At 42.9% G+C, this 17,278-nt stretch overlaps 2 protein-coding genes across 3 annotated transcripts in view; both read left to right on the forward strand.

Moving 5' to 3' along the window:
* hipk3b (homeodomain interacting protein kinase 3b) overlaps positions 1–14,487 on the forward strand; it is a 37,271-nt gene extending 22,784 nt beyond the window's left edge. For both annotated transcript variants that reach the window (XM_061067540.1, XM_061067542.1), the window contains exons 4-16: positions 2,283–2,402; positions 2,726–2,812; positions 3,282–3,466; positions 3,563–3,722; positions 4,985–5,108; positions 5,208–5,329; positions 5,553–5,674; positions 6,396–6,563; positions 6,650–6,985; positions 7,081–7,227; positions 7,321–7,577; positions 8,721–8,860; positions 9,581–14,487. In XM_061067540.1, coding sequence (XP_060923523.1) covers positions 2,283–2,402; positions 2,726–2,812; positions 3,282–3,466; positions 3,563–3,722; positions 4,985–5,108; positions 5,208–5,329; positions 5,553–5,674; positions 6,396–6,563; positions 6,650–6,985; positions 7,081–7,227; positions 7,321–7,577; positions 8,721–8,860; positions 9,581–10,057 — 2,445 coding nt within the window. In that variant the 3' untranslated portion in view covers positions 10,058–14,487. The remainder of the gene's footprint in view (positions 1–2,282; positions 2,403–2,725; positions 2,813–3,281; positions 3,467–3,562; positions 3,723–4,984; positions 5,109–5,207; positions 5,330–5,552; positions 5,675–6,395; positions 6,564–6,649; positions 6,986–7,080; positions 7,228–7,320; positions 7,578–8,720; positions 8,861–9,580) is intronic.
* A 2,152-nt stretch (positions 14,488–16,639) lies between these two features.
* Positions 16,640–17,278, forward strand: part of kiaa1549lb (KIAA1549-like b) — a 58,475-nt gene continuing 57,836 nt past the window's right edge. Inside the window, exon 1 of the mRNA XM_061067543.1 lies at positions 16,640–16,679. Coding sequence (XP_060923526.1) covers positions 16,640–16,679 — 40 coding nt within the window. The remainder of the gene's footprint in view (positions 16,680–17,278) is intronic.

Here is a 17,278-nt window from a genome sequence, read left to right on the forward strand (position 1 = left end):
GACACAAATTCATAGTTATCTGCCCAGGTTATATCACAGTCTCTCACAGCTTCATTGGTGACAGAAAAACACGATTGATATAAATTGCTTTGATAATTTTGATATCTAGCTGTAGAGTATTTTAGTGTATATATACCTTCATTTGTTTGCTATATAAATATAAAACCGTGCTTACAAATGGGAAGCTTGTACATCATTTATTGCTTAAAATAAAATAACCAACTCATGTCAGTAAACAGCTCGACAGCAAATTGCTAGTGTGAGGTGTCATCCGGGGGCCACAGGGTGATCTGGTTGGAGCTGACTGAGCCGTTGCCCCCCCTCTGCATGGGGTCTTGTTCCATCCCACACAGCATATTGTATTTATAACTCTGGCTCTTGCTCTGCCCTCGTCTTACCTCATCCCCCAGTCACTTCATCTTTTACTTCACTACAGCAGGAGGTTGCACACCTCCTTGATGCGACAGTCTCAGCATTCAGTCAGCGTCTCGTTATGAGTAGCTATAATTAGCCCGGGAGCTAAAGTCACTGGTGTCTCACTCTCTCATATTTTTGTCTTGTTGGTCTCTCTTAATTCAGCTTTCAGACATGCATCAAATTTTACAGAGGGGCTGTATGTGAGAAAGCGAATGTCCAAGTCAGTTACTCCGGGCATTTTCCGGAACTTTTCCTGTCAGCCTCTTCGTAAAATGTCAAGAGAATGTCCAAGTTAGCTCATGTGAGAATACAGCAGGAAAATGTCCACAAGTAACAGCAAGTAAGTGGGCGTCTTGATGACGTTTTTAACATGTGACCCCTTTAAAAAAAAAATGAAAAGAATACAAATATTTCAACCAAAAGGAAAAAAGAGGACCCTCACACGTCGAAGATGCAGAAAGAGATGTCAACTTGGAAAGACGATGGGAGTCAAGAGCTTTTGGTCATGAGGGCAGTGTATAATGTGACATTTTCCTGTTGCTGGGAATACTTCATGCTTCATATGTGCACAGCTTATCCGTATCTTGTTTTTTGGGTACCAGAAGGAATGTTCCTGTTTGTGAGTCTTTGTACACAGGGTATGTAGGAGGGTTTGGGTACGTTATCCTAAACTGAGCTGTTCTCTCAGTTATTATAGTGAGGCCTAGCTTTGAAATGCATCTTATACAGCATGCATTGTTATCTGAGCTGCCATTAAAGAAAGGCTGCCTTTGCTTCCTGTCTGCTCTGAAACAGGCCCGGGCTCGCTAAATGGTTGTTTTGTGAAGCAGTGGCTTTACATCAGTGATCTCACTGGTTTGCCAGATCTCTGCAGAGACACACCCTCCAGGAAAAATAAGGGTTCTCCCATCACAAGACTTTTATCACGCACACACTCTGCCTTTGTTTTTTTTTGTCTGTCTGTTGCTGTTTATATGATGTTGCTGAATTACAGTAAAACGATAGCAAAGATGGGGACTTTCAGGGTAAAGTTTGTCTGATGACGTGATGGTGTCGGTAAAGCTTGTCTACGTTATGAATGATAGTGAATAGATGCAAGACAGAAAATGAGGGGAAAAGTATTGTCAGTTTAAATCAGCATTGACTTAATGAAAGGAAAATATTTGTAATTATATAAAGACACTATTATATAGCTACAGTGTGGACACTAGAAATTAAGGAAGGAGGGAGAACATGCATATCTGAGGCCATGCATATTTGTCTTAAATCTGTATTTGTGAATTTCAAATATAGACTTAAGTGTAATTTTGTAAATCTGTTAATCCACTTCATTTGAATATGACAAGCGACTCTTCTCTCACTGTGCGGCTCTGTCTCATTGCTTCTTAGCAGCGCTGAATCTGTAATGGTTGTTGTCCTTAACACTTGGGTGTGATTGACGTCAGCGAGGCCTCACTGGTCTCCTCTCATAAACCTGTGTGTGACATTCTTGCCCCGCAACATCTGACTGACAAGCATCATTACCAAGCGAAGCCCATGGCATTGAGACCATAGGATTATTGTTATCCGAGGTTATATGAAAAGAGCCCGACACCTTTCAGACATCATACACATGGGCTACGTTCAATACAAGACCTCGAGTCCATCCATTTGTCAGGAATGTGTCATCTTTCAGGTTCCCACCATGAACACATTCATGCACATCCACACTCAGGAACCTAAAGCTCTGGGGGACATGATGGAGTGACATCCCTGTAAATGACTTTGAAAATCCTCATAGGTACACAAAATAAGGTGCTACTTTGAAGGAGAACTTAAAAAACTTTTTTTCTTTCTTCTCTCCCTTCTATCCTTATGTCAAAAAGATTCGCTACATTTCTCAGACACAAGGTTTGCCAGGAGAACACTTATTGAACACGGGGACAAAGACGGCACGGTTCTTTCGCAGAGAGGCTGACTCACCGTATGCAGCATGGAGACTAAAGGTTAGTTGTATTCACTCACTTAGATTTGTTACCAGTAATTAAAAAACAAGCAACCTCTGGTTAAGGTCAGGATCAACTCCCATTGGACTTTTTCCTCATAAAGAGGCAATGATACCTTTCCTGAAACAAAGGGTGTTAGTCACATTGCTTAACATACTGGGAATCAGATTGCGGTTCCTCAATGACATTTTCCTAGTAAGCAAGAGGCTTCTGACATAGCACGAATTAACTTACCGCTAATAACAAACTGTTTTGATCATAACATTACTGCGCACGGTGACCACTTGTGTCCTCATTTAAGTTTCTTTTTCTCTTTCTTTTAGTCAACAGATGAGCACGAGAAAGAGACGGGAATGAAATCAAAGGAAGCAAGGAAGTACATCTTCAGCTATTTGGATGACATAGCGCACGTACGTATTTGCTGCTCAGACCACAATGAACTTAAGACGAGTTCAGGGGAGGTTCAATATCAAATGAAGAGAGCATGTAGGTTACTAGGTCTTCACGGTATGAACAGAAAAAGAGCACACGCATCTAATTCCAGAGCAAGGAAAAAAGTGCCTGTAAGCGTAAGTTACATCAGTTATGTACTAAACCTGAATAAAAAGAAATGAAGGTTCATGTATTACTTTGTAATAAGAGACCACAGTGGAAATTCCCCAGGCAAACATCAATGCTTGTTCAGGTCTGTACTTTTCGGAGTTGGAGGCGATTCTTGTGAATTCATTACTCATGATGAATAGAGGTTTATCATCCTCAGGAAATAGATATCATAATAATCCTTATTCATACACATTGAAAGCTGTATAGTAGAAATTAGTTTAATCCTGTTTTTGAGCCCCATGAGAAGAGGTTTTAACACCAGTGTTTGGATTATAGGTGAACTTGGTGATGAATCTGGAAGGTAGTGACTTGTTGGCAGAGAAGGCAGACCGTCTGGAGTTTGTGGACCTACTGAAGAAGATGCTGTATATTGACGCGGAGGAGAGGATTGCCCCTGCCGAGGCTCTCAACCACCCCTTTGTAACAATGCAACACCTGTTTGACTTTCCCCACAGCAACCAGTGAGTCCGCTGTGCCTCAAATTCTCCGACATGTTGTAATTTTGACCTCCCTACATACAGCTTGAACTCTCCCATGTGTGTCTCTTCTGCCCACAGTGTTAAGTCGTGTTTCCACATCATGGATGTTTGCTGGACTCGTCCCAGTGCGTACGAGATGGCCAACAGAAATAAGGGTCCATTTGTCAGACCTGTGACCACAACTGCTGCCGCCTCAGTAAACCATCCCTTCGGCAAGATGAGCGGTGTCCATGCACAAGTAAGACGTACAGGACATGTTGATGTGCACTGGGTTTTATTCCACCCATAGTAAGGGATTTAAACAATTATCAAAGGAAAATGAAAGGAACCAACTAACAAGAGTAAGTTTTAAATGACTGCGTATTTCATTGTATTATTCAAATAAATATATATGACTCTTTCCATTATAATTGAATAATCAATGATTGTAAGGGTTATTGACGAGCAGGGTTTTTTCAGTTCATCTGCTCCTGTTCATGTCGACTATTTCCTCGACTTTATTGCTTTTGTGTATGCCGACTTGCCTGTCTTATTGCGTCTTTGCACCGCTGTCATGGCAACAAAACCACGTCATGTTTCTGAGGTCATGGCAACAGGGCTCATATCAGTGTTGTTGCTGAGGAGAAAAGGGAGATGACCCTCTTATTCGGGATGAGATCTTTTATAATGCAAAACACCTTAAGGTTTATTTCGAAAGCCACGGTGATGAGGAGGAAATGTGAAATCATGACCATGCGTGACTCATTCCTCGTAAGACACTTACAGTAACAACATATGTGTTTCACCAGTACAAAGGTAAGGTTTAAGTCTCAAGGCTCTCTCATTCCTATTCAGAATTTCAACCTGACAAAAGAACACATGCCTTGCACAATAAAACAGCTGTGATTTCTTTTTCCATTGAGCAGTATAGTAAATAAGAAATCCTTGTTGCTCATGAGGTTTTTACAGGAAAGCGTTGCAGCTCTTTTAGTATTATCCTTTGAAAGGCTGCTTTGTGTTTACTATCATGTGTATGGGGGCTGGGCTACATGCAGGAGCCAGAGCGGAAACAACATGCGTCTAGTTCTCGTTATTCAATAAATGTGATTATAGCCAGGCATGAGAGCAGCGTGAGTGGTGAAGCAGAGGCACATGCTTGACTGTTCCTTGTTTATCACTCGGGCCTGTCACAAAGAGAGGAAGTGGGCATTGAATAGGTTAAATGTTTAATTATGTATATTGAACTACTTTTGGAGTGGAAGAGTCAAGAGTTATAGATCACAATGCTGATCTACCACTGCTGAGCCAAATGAGCCACTGTCTACCTGATGAGAAGCCGGCGTTAACGTCTAAAGTTAACGCTCAAATCTCTCAGTACAATACAGGTTATTGCTCTGTGCCTGGCTGCAGAACATGACTGCTCCTGACCTAAATATCGCCACCTACTGGCTGTTTAATGTCACTGTTTATCATTTAGATACCTAAGAAGAGTCCACTCATCTCTTGTTCTTCCTGTTTTAGGGGTTAGCTCCATCAGCCCCCTCAGTGATGCACCCCGGGATAGCACTGCAGACAGGTAGTGGTCAGTTTGGATGCAACGAGTCATATCAGCAGGCCCTCATTCTGTGTCCCCCGTCCATTCAAGGTAGGAGTGATGATCTTATTTTCACTTGTTTATGACTCATTTGGTGGTGGGACTGAATGAACTGAAGTCCGATATTATTCCTGTCCATTGTCTCTGAAGGAATCCCCACCAACGCGGCTAAAACAGCAGGCTACTCTGTTCGAATGGAGACTTCTATGCCTCTGGTCACTCAAGCACCCCCCATCCAGCCCATGCAAATCAGACCTGGAGTCATCACGCAGGTGAGGTTCTAGCTAGGATAGAGATGATTATTATATATTTATCATTACATTTACATTTTTTGTCATCACCCTGATGTATCTACGTGTGGGATGGTGTGATGTATGAGCCGATTCAATTCAAAATACTCTCGTTCCTCAAGGGGCAATTCAAGGCCGACAGAAGAGAAAACAAAAGTTAAAAATTACTAAATATAACTGCTTTGCTTCTCTTCACTCCCATCAGCCCTGGTCCAACCGTGCACAGCAGATCTTGGTGCCAACTTGGCAGCAGGTGACATCAGTGCCCCCACCACCGACCACGTTGCAATCTGACACTGTGGGCTCTCAGAGATTGGGTGACTGGGGGTAAGCAATTTATTAGTGTATGTCAAAGAGTTGCAAAATAGCTGTGTCTCAATTTAGGGGTGCATCCTTAATCTGCTGCATTTGTCGACCGATTGCGTCACAGCGGTGCGACTAGACTATCCAAATTCAAAGGCTCCTCCAAATGCGGGCGGCAAATGGTGTACAAAATATGTTTTCAACATTTTTAATTAACCAAAGTACGTTTTGGTCCGTAGCTTTGTTGCTAGGCGACAGTTGTAATGGCAGGAAAAGCTAGTGACGCAATAGGAAGACCAGACAGTCTTGTTTCGGTCCGGCACGGTGTACGTGGTCGTTGGGGGATGCAGCTGTCGTTGACTGCATAGACTAGGTCCTCCGCAGAATGCGGTCGCTGAATTGAAACACAGCAAATATCTTTTCACTGACAGTCTGTATTCTGTCATGACGTTGTGTCTTTACAGGTTATATATATATATATATATATATATATATATATATATATATATATATATATATATATAGAGAGAGAGAGACCTTATATGTTTGTGCTTTATTACCTTTGCTATGCACACCCTGGTGAATGGCTGCATTGCTCTGATACAGAGTACAGCTGCTGAGTCCCCTGAATGTTAATGACAGATGACTCTTACATGTCCTTTGGGACCTGAGACTGGGACCGTTTTGTCAGTAATGGTGCTAAAGCCTTTTGTCTCAATTGCAATGTTCTGTTTTCTTAATGCAGGAAAATGCATCCCCATGGTAACCATTACAGCTCCATGATTGCACACCCTCAGCCATTCTTAACCAACCAAATGACCATGTCCACGCACCAGCCAATCAACATAGGCATTGCACATGTGGTGTGGCCGCAGTCGACTGCCAACAAGAGATCCAAGCCTTGTATGAACAGGTATGATGCATGGACAGTCGAGACACACACACGTGCACTGAAAATCTGTTTCCCCCTGTCTGAACGCAATACGTTTTCCCCTGTAGGGGCAGCAACTTCTCCCAAAACACGAACATCCAAAATTTAGCATGCCAGTCCCCAAAGATGGCTGATACAGCAAAGAATGTGGTGGAGGTAGAGGAGGAGAAAGCCAGATGCCCTGAGGCAAGGCATGTTGTTAACAGAGAGGAGCAAAGATCACAGCAGGTGGACGAGGATGACGAGAACTGCTGTAAAGTGGAGCGAGTGGACTGCGAAGAGCTGTCAGTTTCACAGGAGCAGCGGCAGGCCATGGTGATCTCTGAGCTTGCCAGCCCAACTGTCAGTGTCATCAGTATCAGCAGCGACGAGGAGGAGAGCGCACAAAGACACTCGATGGGAGAGTAAGTATTTAACTTCCTACAAATTATTTTACTTTTTCGTTGTACGATACCAGTCTCTAATTGGCCGCTGCTGTTTCTTCTCCTCCTGCACTCAGATGTAAGGGTAGTGCAGATTGTGAGGCGTGTCAGAGCACTGTCAGTATGGAGAGAGTGTGCTCCCTCAGCAGTCCAGACAGCACGCTCAGCACCAGCTCTTCAGCCTCAGCCCAGTCCAGCAGCTCACCTTGCAAACACCCCAACAGGTATGGTCAACAGAGCCAAGTCGGAAAAAGCTTATTTGCTCCACCTTATTAAACGAGACGTGTGTTTAACTTCCCTTCTCACTTGGCTTGCAGTATGTCAGACGACGAGCAGGAGAGCGGCTGTGACACGGTGGACAGCTCGCCTGCTTCAGACGCCTCCGGCCACAGCCACAGTCCTTTCACAGAGCAACGCTACATGGCCGGCAGCAACCAGAACTGCGAGCCCCGTGTTGCGTGCGTTGCCCCGGAGACGGAGCCTGGAAAGCCAACCGTTCGTACTGTTGTGGTGCCGCCGATGAGGGTGCAAAACAACAACAATGCTGGTGTCAGTGAAACATATGGCAACACAGGTAAAGCTGGACACACGATGCACTGGTTACACAGAACTTATTGATAAGTTCCTTTTTTTAAGCCTGACTGGAATTAACATAATGTATAAACGGTGTCAAGCTTACAGACTGAAATGTGTGCTTTGTTATATACTTAAAATCGGTTGGAAGCAGATTATTAGACCTAAACTCTTTCAAACCCTTCTTGGTTGTGAGAATAAAGCAGATGTCAGGGTACCTTCTACCTGCTGCTATGTCTCAAGTCCACACTGCTGGTGTTATTTACTCCATGAGTAGGTCACGCTCGCTCTCAGATCCAGTCACCACTGCTGCTGTCTGCTCCACAGGTCACATGGCCTGGGACTTCACTGTCTTAGTAGGCCACAGAGGTTCTCACAGGTGATATGTCATATCTGCTCGATCTCCTGAGTGGATATTTGTTTGCTGTCAACACTCTTCACTCCGGCTCCGGCCTCTGTGTCTGTGTGGATGTGCACTTTCTTATGCCACATAACGCATACATATTCCCCCACGATTTTTAACGCTCTTGAGAAAAATATTCGAAACAAATGTTTGATGAATATTCAGATGTTAAAATGGAGCCAGGCATGCGGTATGAAGGCTTACACAGTAACAACTGTGGTCAGTGGGACATTGCTGTCTTTTTCAGCAGCACTGTCATTTAAGACTGCCTCATTTTAGAAGTGATGGGTTCAAGTGTAAATCCTAAGAGAAAATGATAGTCGTATTTCCTTTCATGTCAACGGCATCTCCCTCCCCAGCCCCCAAACTATTGCATGAAAAGCCTCACATAAAAGGGCACAGCTTACTATTCTAGTGCTACCAGCTGTATTTATAGGTGATGGTCTGACCCCTCTATAAACCTCCTCCCTCCCCCCCCATATCTTCCAAACATTTCTATTTATAATCATCTAGATCATATTCGGAGGACAGTTGCCACTATGCTTAAAGGTTTGATCAAACACAGCTGAAATCCCTGACAGGCCCACAAATCCTCCTGCCACAAATGTTGCCTTTTTCAAATGGTGCAGCTGAATATTTTTTGTGTCTCTTATTTATAACGGGGGTAATAAGGTTGGATTCTGAATTGTTTGCACGTCACCCTCATCACTGCGTGTCTCTCCTCTTCACATCCCACCTCAGTCTTAGAGTCTTCGTGCCAGTACAGATGGCGAGGCATTCCCGGGCGACAGCATCACCACACCACCCCCCTCCTCAACAGGCCGCAGAAGATGAACCCTGCATTCCAGCCCCAGCAACAGCAGCCTATAGGTTTTGGGCAGGTAAGTTCATGCAGTCACATACAGTACATGCATGTACAGTACACTCAAGTGCAAACATACACACAAATGCATATCAACACATACACATCTTTCTGTCCTCCACTTGCTTATGGTTATTGGAAGCAGTGAGACACTGAGCGACACTGGCCCCCGATGATCAAGCAGAATATATAGAGCAGTAAAAGCTTTTGTATGACCAGAGAGAATTTGTGAAGATCGAAGATGGCAAAACTATATTTAATAATCAAAAGAAAACAGATGGCTAAGATTAAAACAGTCCCACATAACACTGACCTCAGTTTAGTCACATTTCAGAGGTAATGCTGGTTCCAATGGGATGTCCTACTGAACACAATTGACGTTGTCTGATTGTGGGAAGCCGTGTTTTATAAAGAATTGCCATGTTAAGTCTCTCAATGAGATTGCCTGATTAATTAAGATTTAAAAAAATGGGTTAGTAGTTTTAGCATATTCTTGCTTGCAAAATAAAGCAACCAATGAACAGTAGTGGAAACACTGTCTGTGTTGGAGGTAATTTACAGAAAGTTCTAATGTTCTTCACACAAATTAAGATGGTATGACAAGGTTTAAGTGCTGGTTGCTAATGTTTGATTAGAGACACAACAGTGAGGTGGAAAACAGCAGCATCTAGTGGTTCTCTAACACTAACTCAAGTGTTTATGAAAAGGCTCAATCCGATTTTCTTCTCTACGCCTTCAGGTGCAGCATTTCAGTTCCTGCCACCAGGAATGGAACGGCAACTTTGCCCACCGCAGACCACAGGCCTATATCCCCCCTACCATGCATGGGCACACGTTCACCCTGTCCCACAGCAGTCCCAACCACACTACGGGCCCCCACCCCCACCCCCACCTCGGGGGCCACCCCCACGCGCAGCCCACCTTACTGTCCTATCCCCCGTCTGGTACTCTGGTCACAGCTGCGCCTGTGGCCCACCTCCTGGCTTCCCCAGGATCCTCTCGCCCCTGCCTCCAGCCCACCTACAGCATCTCCCACCCGGCAGGCATCATGCATCAGGTCACAATGGGCATCAACCCCCGGCTGCTATCCTCCCCCACCTTGCACCACCAGGGCCAATTCAAGCCCCTCTTTCCCCCGCACTCCTACATCGCCTCGCCCGCCTACACCAGTTTCCCTCTCAGCCCCACCAAAATAAACCAGTACCCTTACATGTGAGCATGTTTGCCCAGGTACCCTTCATGCCACCTGAGGGCTAAGTTAGCAGGGTGAATCCTATCTTTAAACCACAAACAGCATGGTTCCTTTTTAGTTTTTTTTCCAGAAACCATGGCACAACCACAGAGAAAGCAAGCTATTTTTTGAATCATGTAGACTTGGGTGTAATTGAACTTCAAGCTTTAAAACATAAAGTTCCAATGGTGGAGATGATTTGGGCAAGAAATTAGAAGGAAATAACGTGTGAATGATTGAATGAAAGTATGGATTGATAGTTAAACTCACACTTAATGTGTTTTGCACATTTGATATATCTTTGCATTGGATCTTCTACAAATACTCCCCAAAACAGGTAAATAATTGGGGTGATGTTGAATAGTTAGACTTTGCACCCCTGATCCCAGCTATTTTTCTATATTGCCTTCTTACATGTGCAAGACACATTCATATTTGTAAAGCCATCCCAATCTCTAGCTCTAGATTGACAGATGCACATGTCCGCCGTGTATGTCGTACAGCGTTTGAAGTATTTGTACCTTTTCGGTGTCTTTTGGTGTTAGCAATGTCAAGTCAGTTAACCAATTTAAATAGGGTCGTTCCTCACGCTGCATGTGGTCTTGCATGAGCAAAAAATGTAAACGGAAAGATGCATAGACGTTGCTCTTATTGTTTGTGTCACAAGACTCGCTGCATTGTATAACTGTCCCCAGCCATAGTGCCTTACATATTTGAGGTTGTTCATGTTACTACTTATATATGACTATATACATGATTATTAATGTACTGGACTGCAGCACTTGAAATTCCAATCAGTCGATGCATTCTATGTGTGAGTATATATATGCACCTGTGTATATGTCCATGCATAGCCTGCATGGATGTGATGTATCGCGGATAGCGGTGCTTCTTTTTCGGAGTCGGTGTAATATTTCAGTGTGTAGTGAGTAACCTTTTTGTTCTCTCGAGAAGAACGGCATGCTTTGCTGTTGCGAATGCTTGCTGTTTCATTAAAAAACCTTCTTTTCCGTTCTCCCCTTTCCCGAATGAACTAGTGTACAAAGTGCAAGTACTGAGTATTGCTTAATATTTGATAATCAATTTCTATTTAGTGAAACTCTTATTACTAACAGTATTTGTACTGTTTGATGAAACTGCAATACAATCTAAATAGTCATTAATTATTTTTCTTTTTTTCTTTTTCGTCCTCGTACTTTTCATTTGTGTGTGTTTTCACTTTGTTTCGTAGATGTTTAGAAGTGTGGTGGGCATGGCTTTGATTAGGTAAGGGGGAAAAAATGCAAAGAAATGGTGTGGAATTTTCTAAGCCTGAACAAACCATGCAGTATTTGATATACACACATATATGGACATATATTATAGAGCTAGACTATTTAGTACAGATGCTTGATAAGGTGTGAGTTATTTGTGTGCAATTCTCTCATTTATGCATGTGTGACAAAGTTAACTTTTTCCCTTTACATTATACCATTTGTTAAAGGCTTGAGGCTTATCGGTGTCTACTGCTTATTTTTCTACATTCCGTCAGGGAGGATATATACATATATATATGATGGTAGCACCATCTCCTATATATGTGGATATGCTATGTGTGCGTTTTTTTGTTCATTTGACTAGTTACGTGTGTAATTTGTTTTTGTCTTTAATTTTCAAATGAAGTTGCTTGTGCAGCACCAAAGACTGTAATTAATTTCCTGAGCAAGGTAGCTATTCTGTTTGCATAGACCTCAGTTATACTGTAGTCGTAGAATGGGGTAACATTAAAACAAACAAAAAAAAGATGTATTTGTATTTAAAATGGCCGAGGTTTTGTCTAGCTTATTGGGCAATTAATAAGTCGTATCATTTCTTTCTTGAATGTATCATAGATAAGCTGCTATATGATGATTGCCACTTCAATAGCTGTGAAATTAGGTGATTTCTCTGAGTTTAAACCTAGCGTTGCTATTTTTGTATAGGTCCCTAATTATCTGAAATAGAAGTGGTTTTGATTTTTTGTGTTTTGCGTTCATATTTGGAGTGTCATTGTAACTACTGTATTGCTGATGATGAACATTAGTTGCATTCGTTGTTTCTCGGGGTGTGTGTTTTTGCATCAGTATTTTATCCTTATTAACCTTTTGGGCTCATCACTGCATATAAATGATGTATCGATGTAACTTAATTTTTTTTGTATGTTTTCATATTGATGTTTTGTACACATCTGAAGCTGTAGCTTGCAGGATTGATTTAACTTTCTCTTTGTACGTATATGATATACTACCAGTACTCTTTAGGTGTTATACATGAGCACTGTGAGATGCCAGAAAAAATGAAAATCCATTGTGATGATTTGAAAAAGCTTCTGTAAAGTTTCCACCGATCACACAACAAACACTCTGCCACTAAGCAATCATACAGGTAGCTGGGCTTGTAAGGGTTTGGCTGATTAGACTTAAAGTCCAAAAGAGAATTTAGCCCAATGATTCTGTTCCAAAACGAACGTTTCACAACTCGCTTTACCGTTAAATTGATTTCAACAAATACTTATGGTTACCTATTTTTTTTTTTTAATCTGTTCAATGTTATATCTGGCTAGAAAATCTCTTTTCACAGTTTGTTCTTCTAAACTGCCTTGTGTTCGGATCGCTCTCCCCTTTATGAGTGTCTCATTTCAAAAAACGGTGTTTCGTCGAAGCAAAACTGTGGCCATCGCTCCGTGTTCCTTACTGAAATTGAGACAGTGTGAGCAGCACTGTGTATGTGCCTTGAGATTCAGAAAGTGAGAATTGGAGATGGTGATTCCTCACCGCTTAATTGGAGGCGGAAAGCATGGGAGTCCAATTACAGTCTGTTATCATGTAGACAGTCCTTTTTAGCGGCCACTCAACCAGGAATTAAACACACACACACACACACATATGAAATAGGACTTCATCACAGTGTCGGTCCAGGGACGTGTCCTCCTCTGATCAGCTTGTAGACACGACAGAGGACATGGACACAGCGGCGGCGCTGCTGGTTCTCTTGTTACAGATTAGCGCCGCCACTGAAGTCTCGGTGATAACCCACCAGTAAAACACACACACACACACACCCAACCTCTTTGAATGATATGACACTCAACGATCTTTGGATAGTCACTCTGGCTGAACAGCAGATGCAATACTTTTACATTGTGCGGTCATTGCACCACCAAGTGTTCTTAGATAATCTCCATGCTTTACATAACCGTGCATGTACACCTGAGTTGCTTCACTTTGTCTGCCTAGAAGAAGCCGTGCGCTCCGAGCAGCGGTTCCACCGAGCAAGTCGAGGCCGAGCGGGAAGTAACCGAGACAGCGCCGGCTTTGTTTCCTGGATGTTTGTGTGTCCTGGAAGGAAACTGCTCTGTCAAGGAGATGGTTGCGGTTTCTCTGCACAGTCAGTCATGAGTGCAATACTCCCCACTTCAAACACTGACATTAATGTGGTTGTATGATTTATTTGATGGTTTTTAATTTCTTACCTGTTTTGCTTTACTGATCATACTCCAGTATCACGTTGGGAAAGAAACGCTTATGACGACAAGGCATGAACTTGGCAGATTAGTGCTTGAAATAGTTCCCCAATAATAAGCATGTGAAATGTAATCTGTGTTTTGATTCCTCCAAAGGTATTCACCAGCAATGCGCCTGCATAAACTCTCCGATACTTGTTTAGGAAAATGGAATTGATGCAAGAGAAGAGAAATCTGTAAAACTGTTTTATTTTTCACACGATTGACACCTTTTGTTTGGATTGTTTTTTCTTCATTTTGAGGATTTATGTAACATTTACGAGATAAAACAGTCATGTCTAACATTACTTAAAAAGTTATCAGTAAAAACAAATCCTCTGCTGCGGTATTATCCTTTTTGAGACGTAAATTCAGGGTCTGTATTATTCTGAACGTGCTACTGTGTTACTCTTTTGATTTGATTGGATCAGGTTTGTTTTATTTTCAGTTTTCTGGTCATCTTATCAATTTCAGAGTTAATTCACACTGCAAGTTATGGAATCGTCTGCTCATCAATTTGATTATAAAATCGGAACTGTTACTGTTTAATACCTGTAGTTTTTTTTGTGGCTTTTCTTTTGTTTCTTCGTTTCTTTTGTTTGTTTCATTGGCTTTTTTATTTTGTGCTACACTAGTTTGCCATGTAGCAATTGCACTGTGCAATATTTACAGTATGAGGACTGGGAAAACTAACTCTATGGATGTGATGTCTCTTTACAGTTTGCGTTAGTGTTTCCTCTCTAGTTCTCAGTGATTTAGGTGTGACCAAGCCTTCTCTACTTTGTCACATTAAGCGGGTTTTCCAGGTGACTCTTTTGGTGAGTGTCAAAATAAGACTTTATGGTGTATTATTGTTAAGATTCACTTTGAATTAAAAAAAATCTATTGATGCAGATCTTCCTGACTCCTGTCTCTTCTATCGTTCACATTCATGCAGGTGCCTTGTTTTTCTGCACTGTATTGAAACTTTATTGTACTTACATTGTTTTCAAAGGATTTTTATTGTTGATTATATTTTATTTTGTCACAACAAACAAACATAACTTGTTAAACTAGTTATGGTCAAATACGGACACACTAAAACGAAATATTTTATTTTATTACTCATTTGTTTGAGTACTTAATTGTCCTGCTCGGGGGAATATGACTTACAGCAGAACACAGATGCAACAATAACAATATTTGCATACATACATAACAATAACACAAGAGTTGATGATACTTTTTTTATGTGTAGGCACAACAACCTAATCTTTTTTAAGTTATGTGAGATAAAACAAAATGTGTGTTATAGTGTGTGGTTTGTTAAATGGGATTACTTATCGTGTTAATCAAGCAAACATATTGTACTATAGGTAAAAATTAATATACAATGGTTGACACTATTCCATATTTTGTGCTTTTCCGAAATACAACGCTCTTTAGTTTTCAATGATGCAAAGAAGCAGTAAATCCTCAAATCTGACAAACTGGAGTCAGAGAAGGTTTCCTATTCTCCTTGACAAATTATTTAAATGATGAATCAATCATGAAAATAGTTCTGTAAGTATTGACAGCTTGGTATTGATAATAAGCCAGTTGATGTATCAGATTAGTTTCAGCTTCAGAGCCTGATTGGTGACAGTAGGTTGTCATGCTTTAGAAGTACTGGGACAGCTGAGATCTGTAATGATACAATGCTTAATTTAATAATTATTTAACATTTATTAAATTAAATTGAATTGCTGTTTTATTCTCTTGTGAGGACGAAAAATGCACTACAAATACTTATAATAAACTGATTATATTTAATAATACAACTACTACTTATACAAAGTTATTATAATCATTATTTGTATTATTGTTGCGAAATAATAATATATAATAAACAGTGTAAACCCCATCTAGTGATGTGGTATGATTGAAGGATTACAGAACAGCTACTAAATGAACCTTGTGGTGAGAGTTTTTTTCCCGCGGCTGCAAGTAAAATTTAAAAATATTACTAATTATTTTAAAAAAAAGCTAATTGGGTCCCTCAGTGTTTACATCTACTGGTTCCATCTTCGGTGGTTTTCCGGGTGTGCGCTGCCATCTTGCGGTCGTAAAGAGATATTACAGCCAGAGTCAGATATTGCAGTGGTGATTAAGGTAACTCCTCAGGATGGACAGAACATGTCTATATGTGCGTCGAGGTGATGAGCTCTACCGTCATCCTCTCTCTCTCTTTCTCTCTCTCTTTCTATATATATATATATATATAAATATATATAATATAATTATTAAATTATATACTATGTAATATAATTATTTCATTATATATATATATATACATCAGGCCAGTCAGTGGACCCACGTCGTGTGTCAGTGTGACCAGCAGGGGTCGCTGTGCAGGCTCAGCTGTGACTTTGGTGGCCTCAGTTCTATCAGCAGAGGCGGATTTACTGACTCCGACCAGGAGGAGGAGGAGGAGGAGGAGGAAGAGGAGGAGGACCACGGTCTGTGGGAACATCCACTGACGGCAGCACTGACAGACCTGTGCACGTCACATGCACCTGCACGCGTCCTCCTGAGCTGGACCGGCTGGATGTCAGAGCCGCGGCGAGGGGGGGGGGAGTGCGCGCCGCCCTGCGCCACACGGAGCTGCTGGTGCTGATGGTGCTGATGCTGGTGATGGATGGACCGAGCGCAGCGGAGCGATAGGGCGCATTTCTTAATTCCCTCTCCCCCTCCCACCCCCCCACCCCCCACTCACAGCCCTGGACACGCGAGGAGACCGCGGGACCCGCCGCCCGTGCACCCGGCTCGCACGCACGCGCCTGGATCGATCCGATGTATTATTTAGGACCCAAACTTCTTCTGCAACTTGTGCCCCGGACATGGCTCCCGCTGTGAGGAGCGGACGCGCGGCGGCGGAGCCCGGCGTGTGCCCGCCGCGGAGCCCGGGCAGCGGAGGAGCAGGAGCAGGAGGAGGTGGAGGAGGAGCAGGAGGAGACGGGAGGTGCAGGAGGTGCTGGCGCGGAGCCGGCGGAAGAAGCGTGGCCGCGCACTGCCTCCTTGCCGCGGGGATGCTCTCACTGCTCGTCCGGTGCGCTGCGGCCGCAGAGGGTAAGCAAGCGCAAGCACGCACGCACGCACGCACCAACGCACGCACGCCCCTGGAGCCGTCTGCTCCTAAAAGCGCGTGCTGGTGTGTTGCATTAACCTCTGTCACATGCACCGTGCGCGAGTTGGCTTTTATTGTGAAGAGTTAAACAGGTCGGTGCACAAAGGGAAGATGTTTTCTTGCAGTGATCCGGTGATTCACCGGCTGCGGGGACACCGCACGTCCGAGGCTTTTATCAGAGAGGGGAAAGAGTGTGTGAATCCCAGAGGAGCTGCGTGCACATGCAGGAGGCTGCTGCTCTTTTGTGCAGAGGAATTTGCGCAGCCAGGCAGTTAGTGTCCAGCAGGAGGATGGATTCCCCCCCTGACCTGCACTCACATGATGTGATGCTGGGGGAGAGCTGCTGCTGCTGCTGCTGCTGATGCTGCTGATGATGATAGTGTTGAGGATTTGTTTTTTGCTTGTGTGTGATGTAACTCTCCTCTCTCTCTCTCTCTCTCTCTCTACTAATCTTTGCACCTGAGCCTGCATGGAGCCACTCAACTCTTTTGTCTCACTGATCAGATTGCACTGAATCCCTGCCCCCCCCTCCCCTTCTCTC

Source organism: Limanda limanda, chromosome 3 (assembly GCF_963576545.1).
Source record: "Limanda limanda chromosome 3, fLimLim1.1, whole genome shotgun sequence".
Taxonomy (NCBI): Eukaryota; Metazoa; Chordata; class Actinopteri; order Pleuronectiformes; family Pleuronectidae; genus Limanda; species Limanda limanda.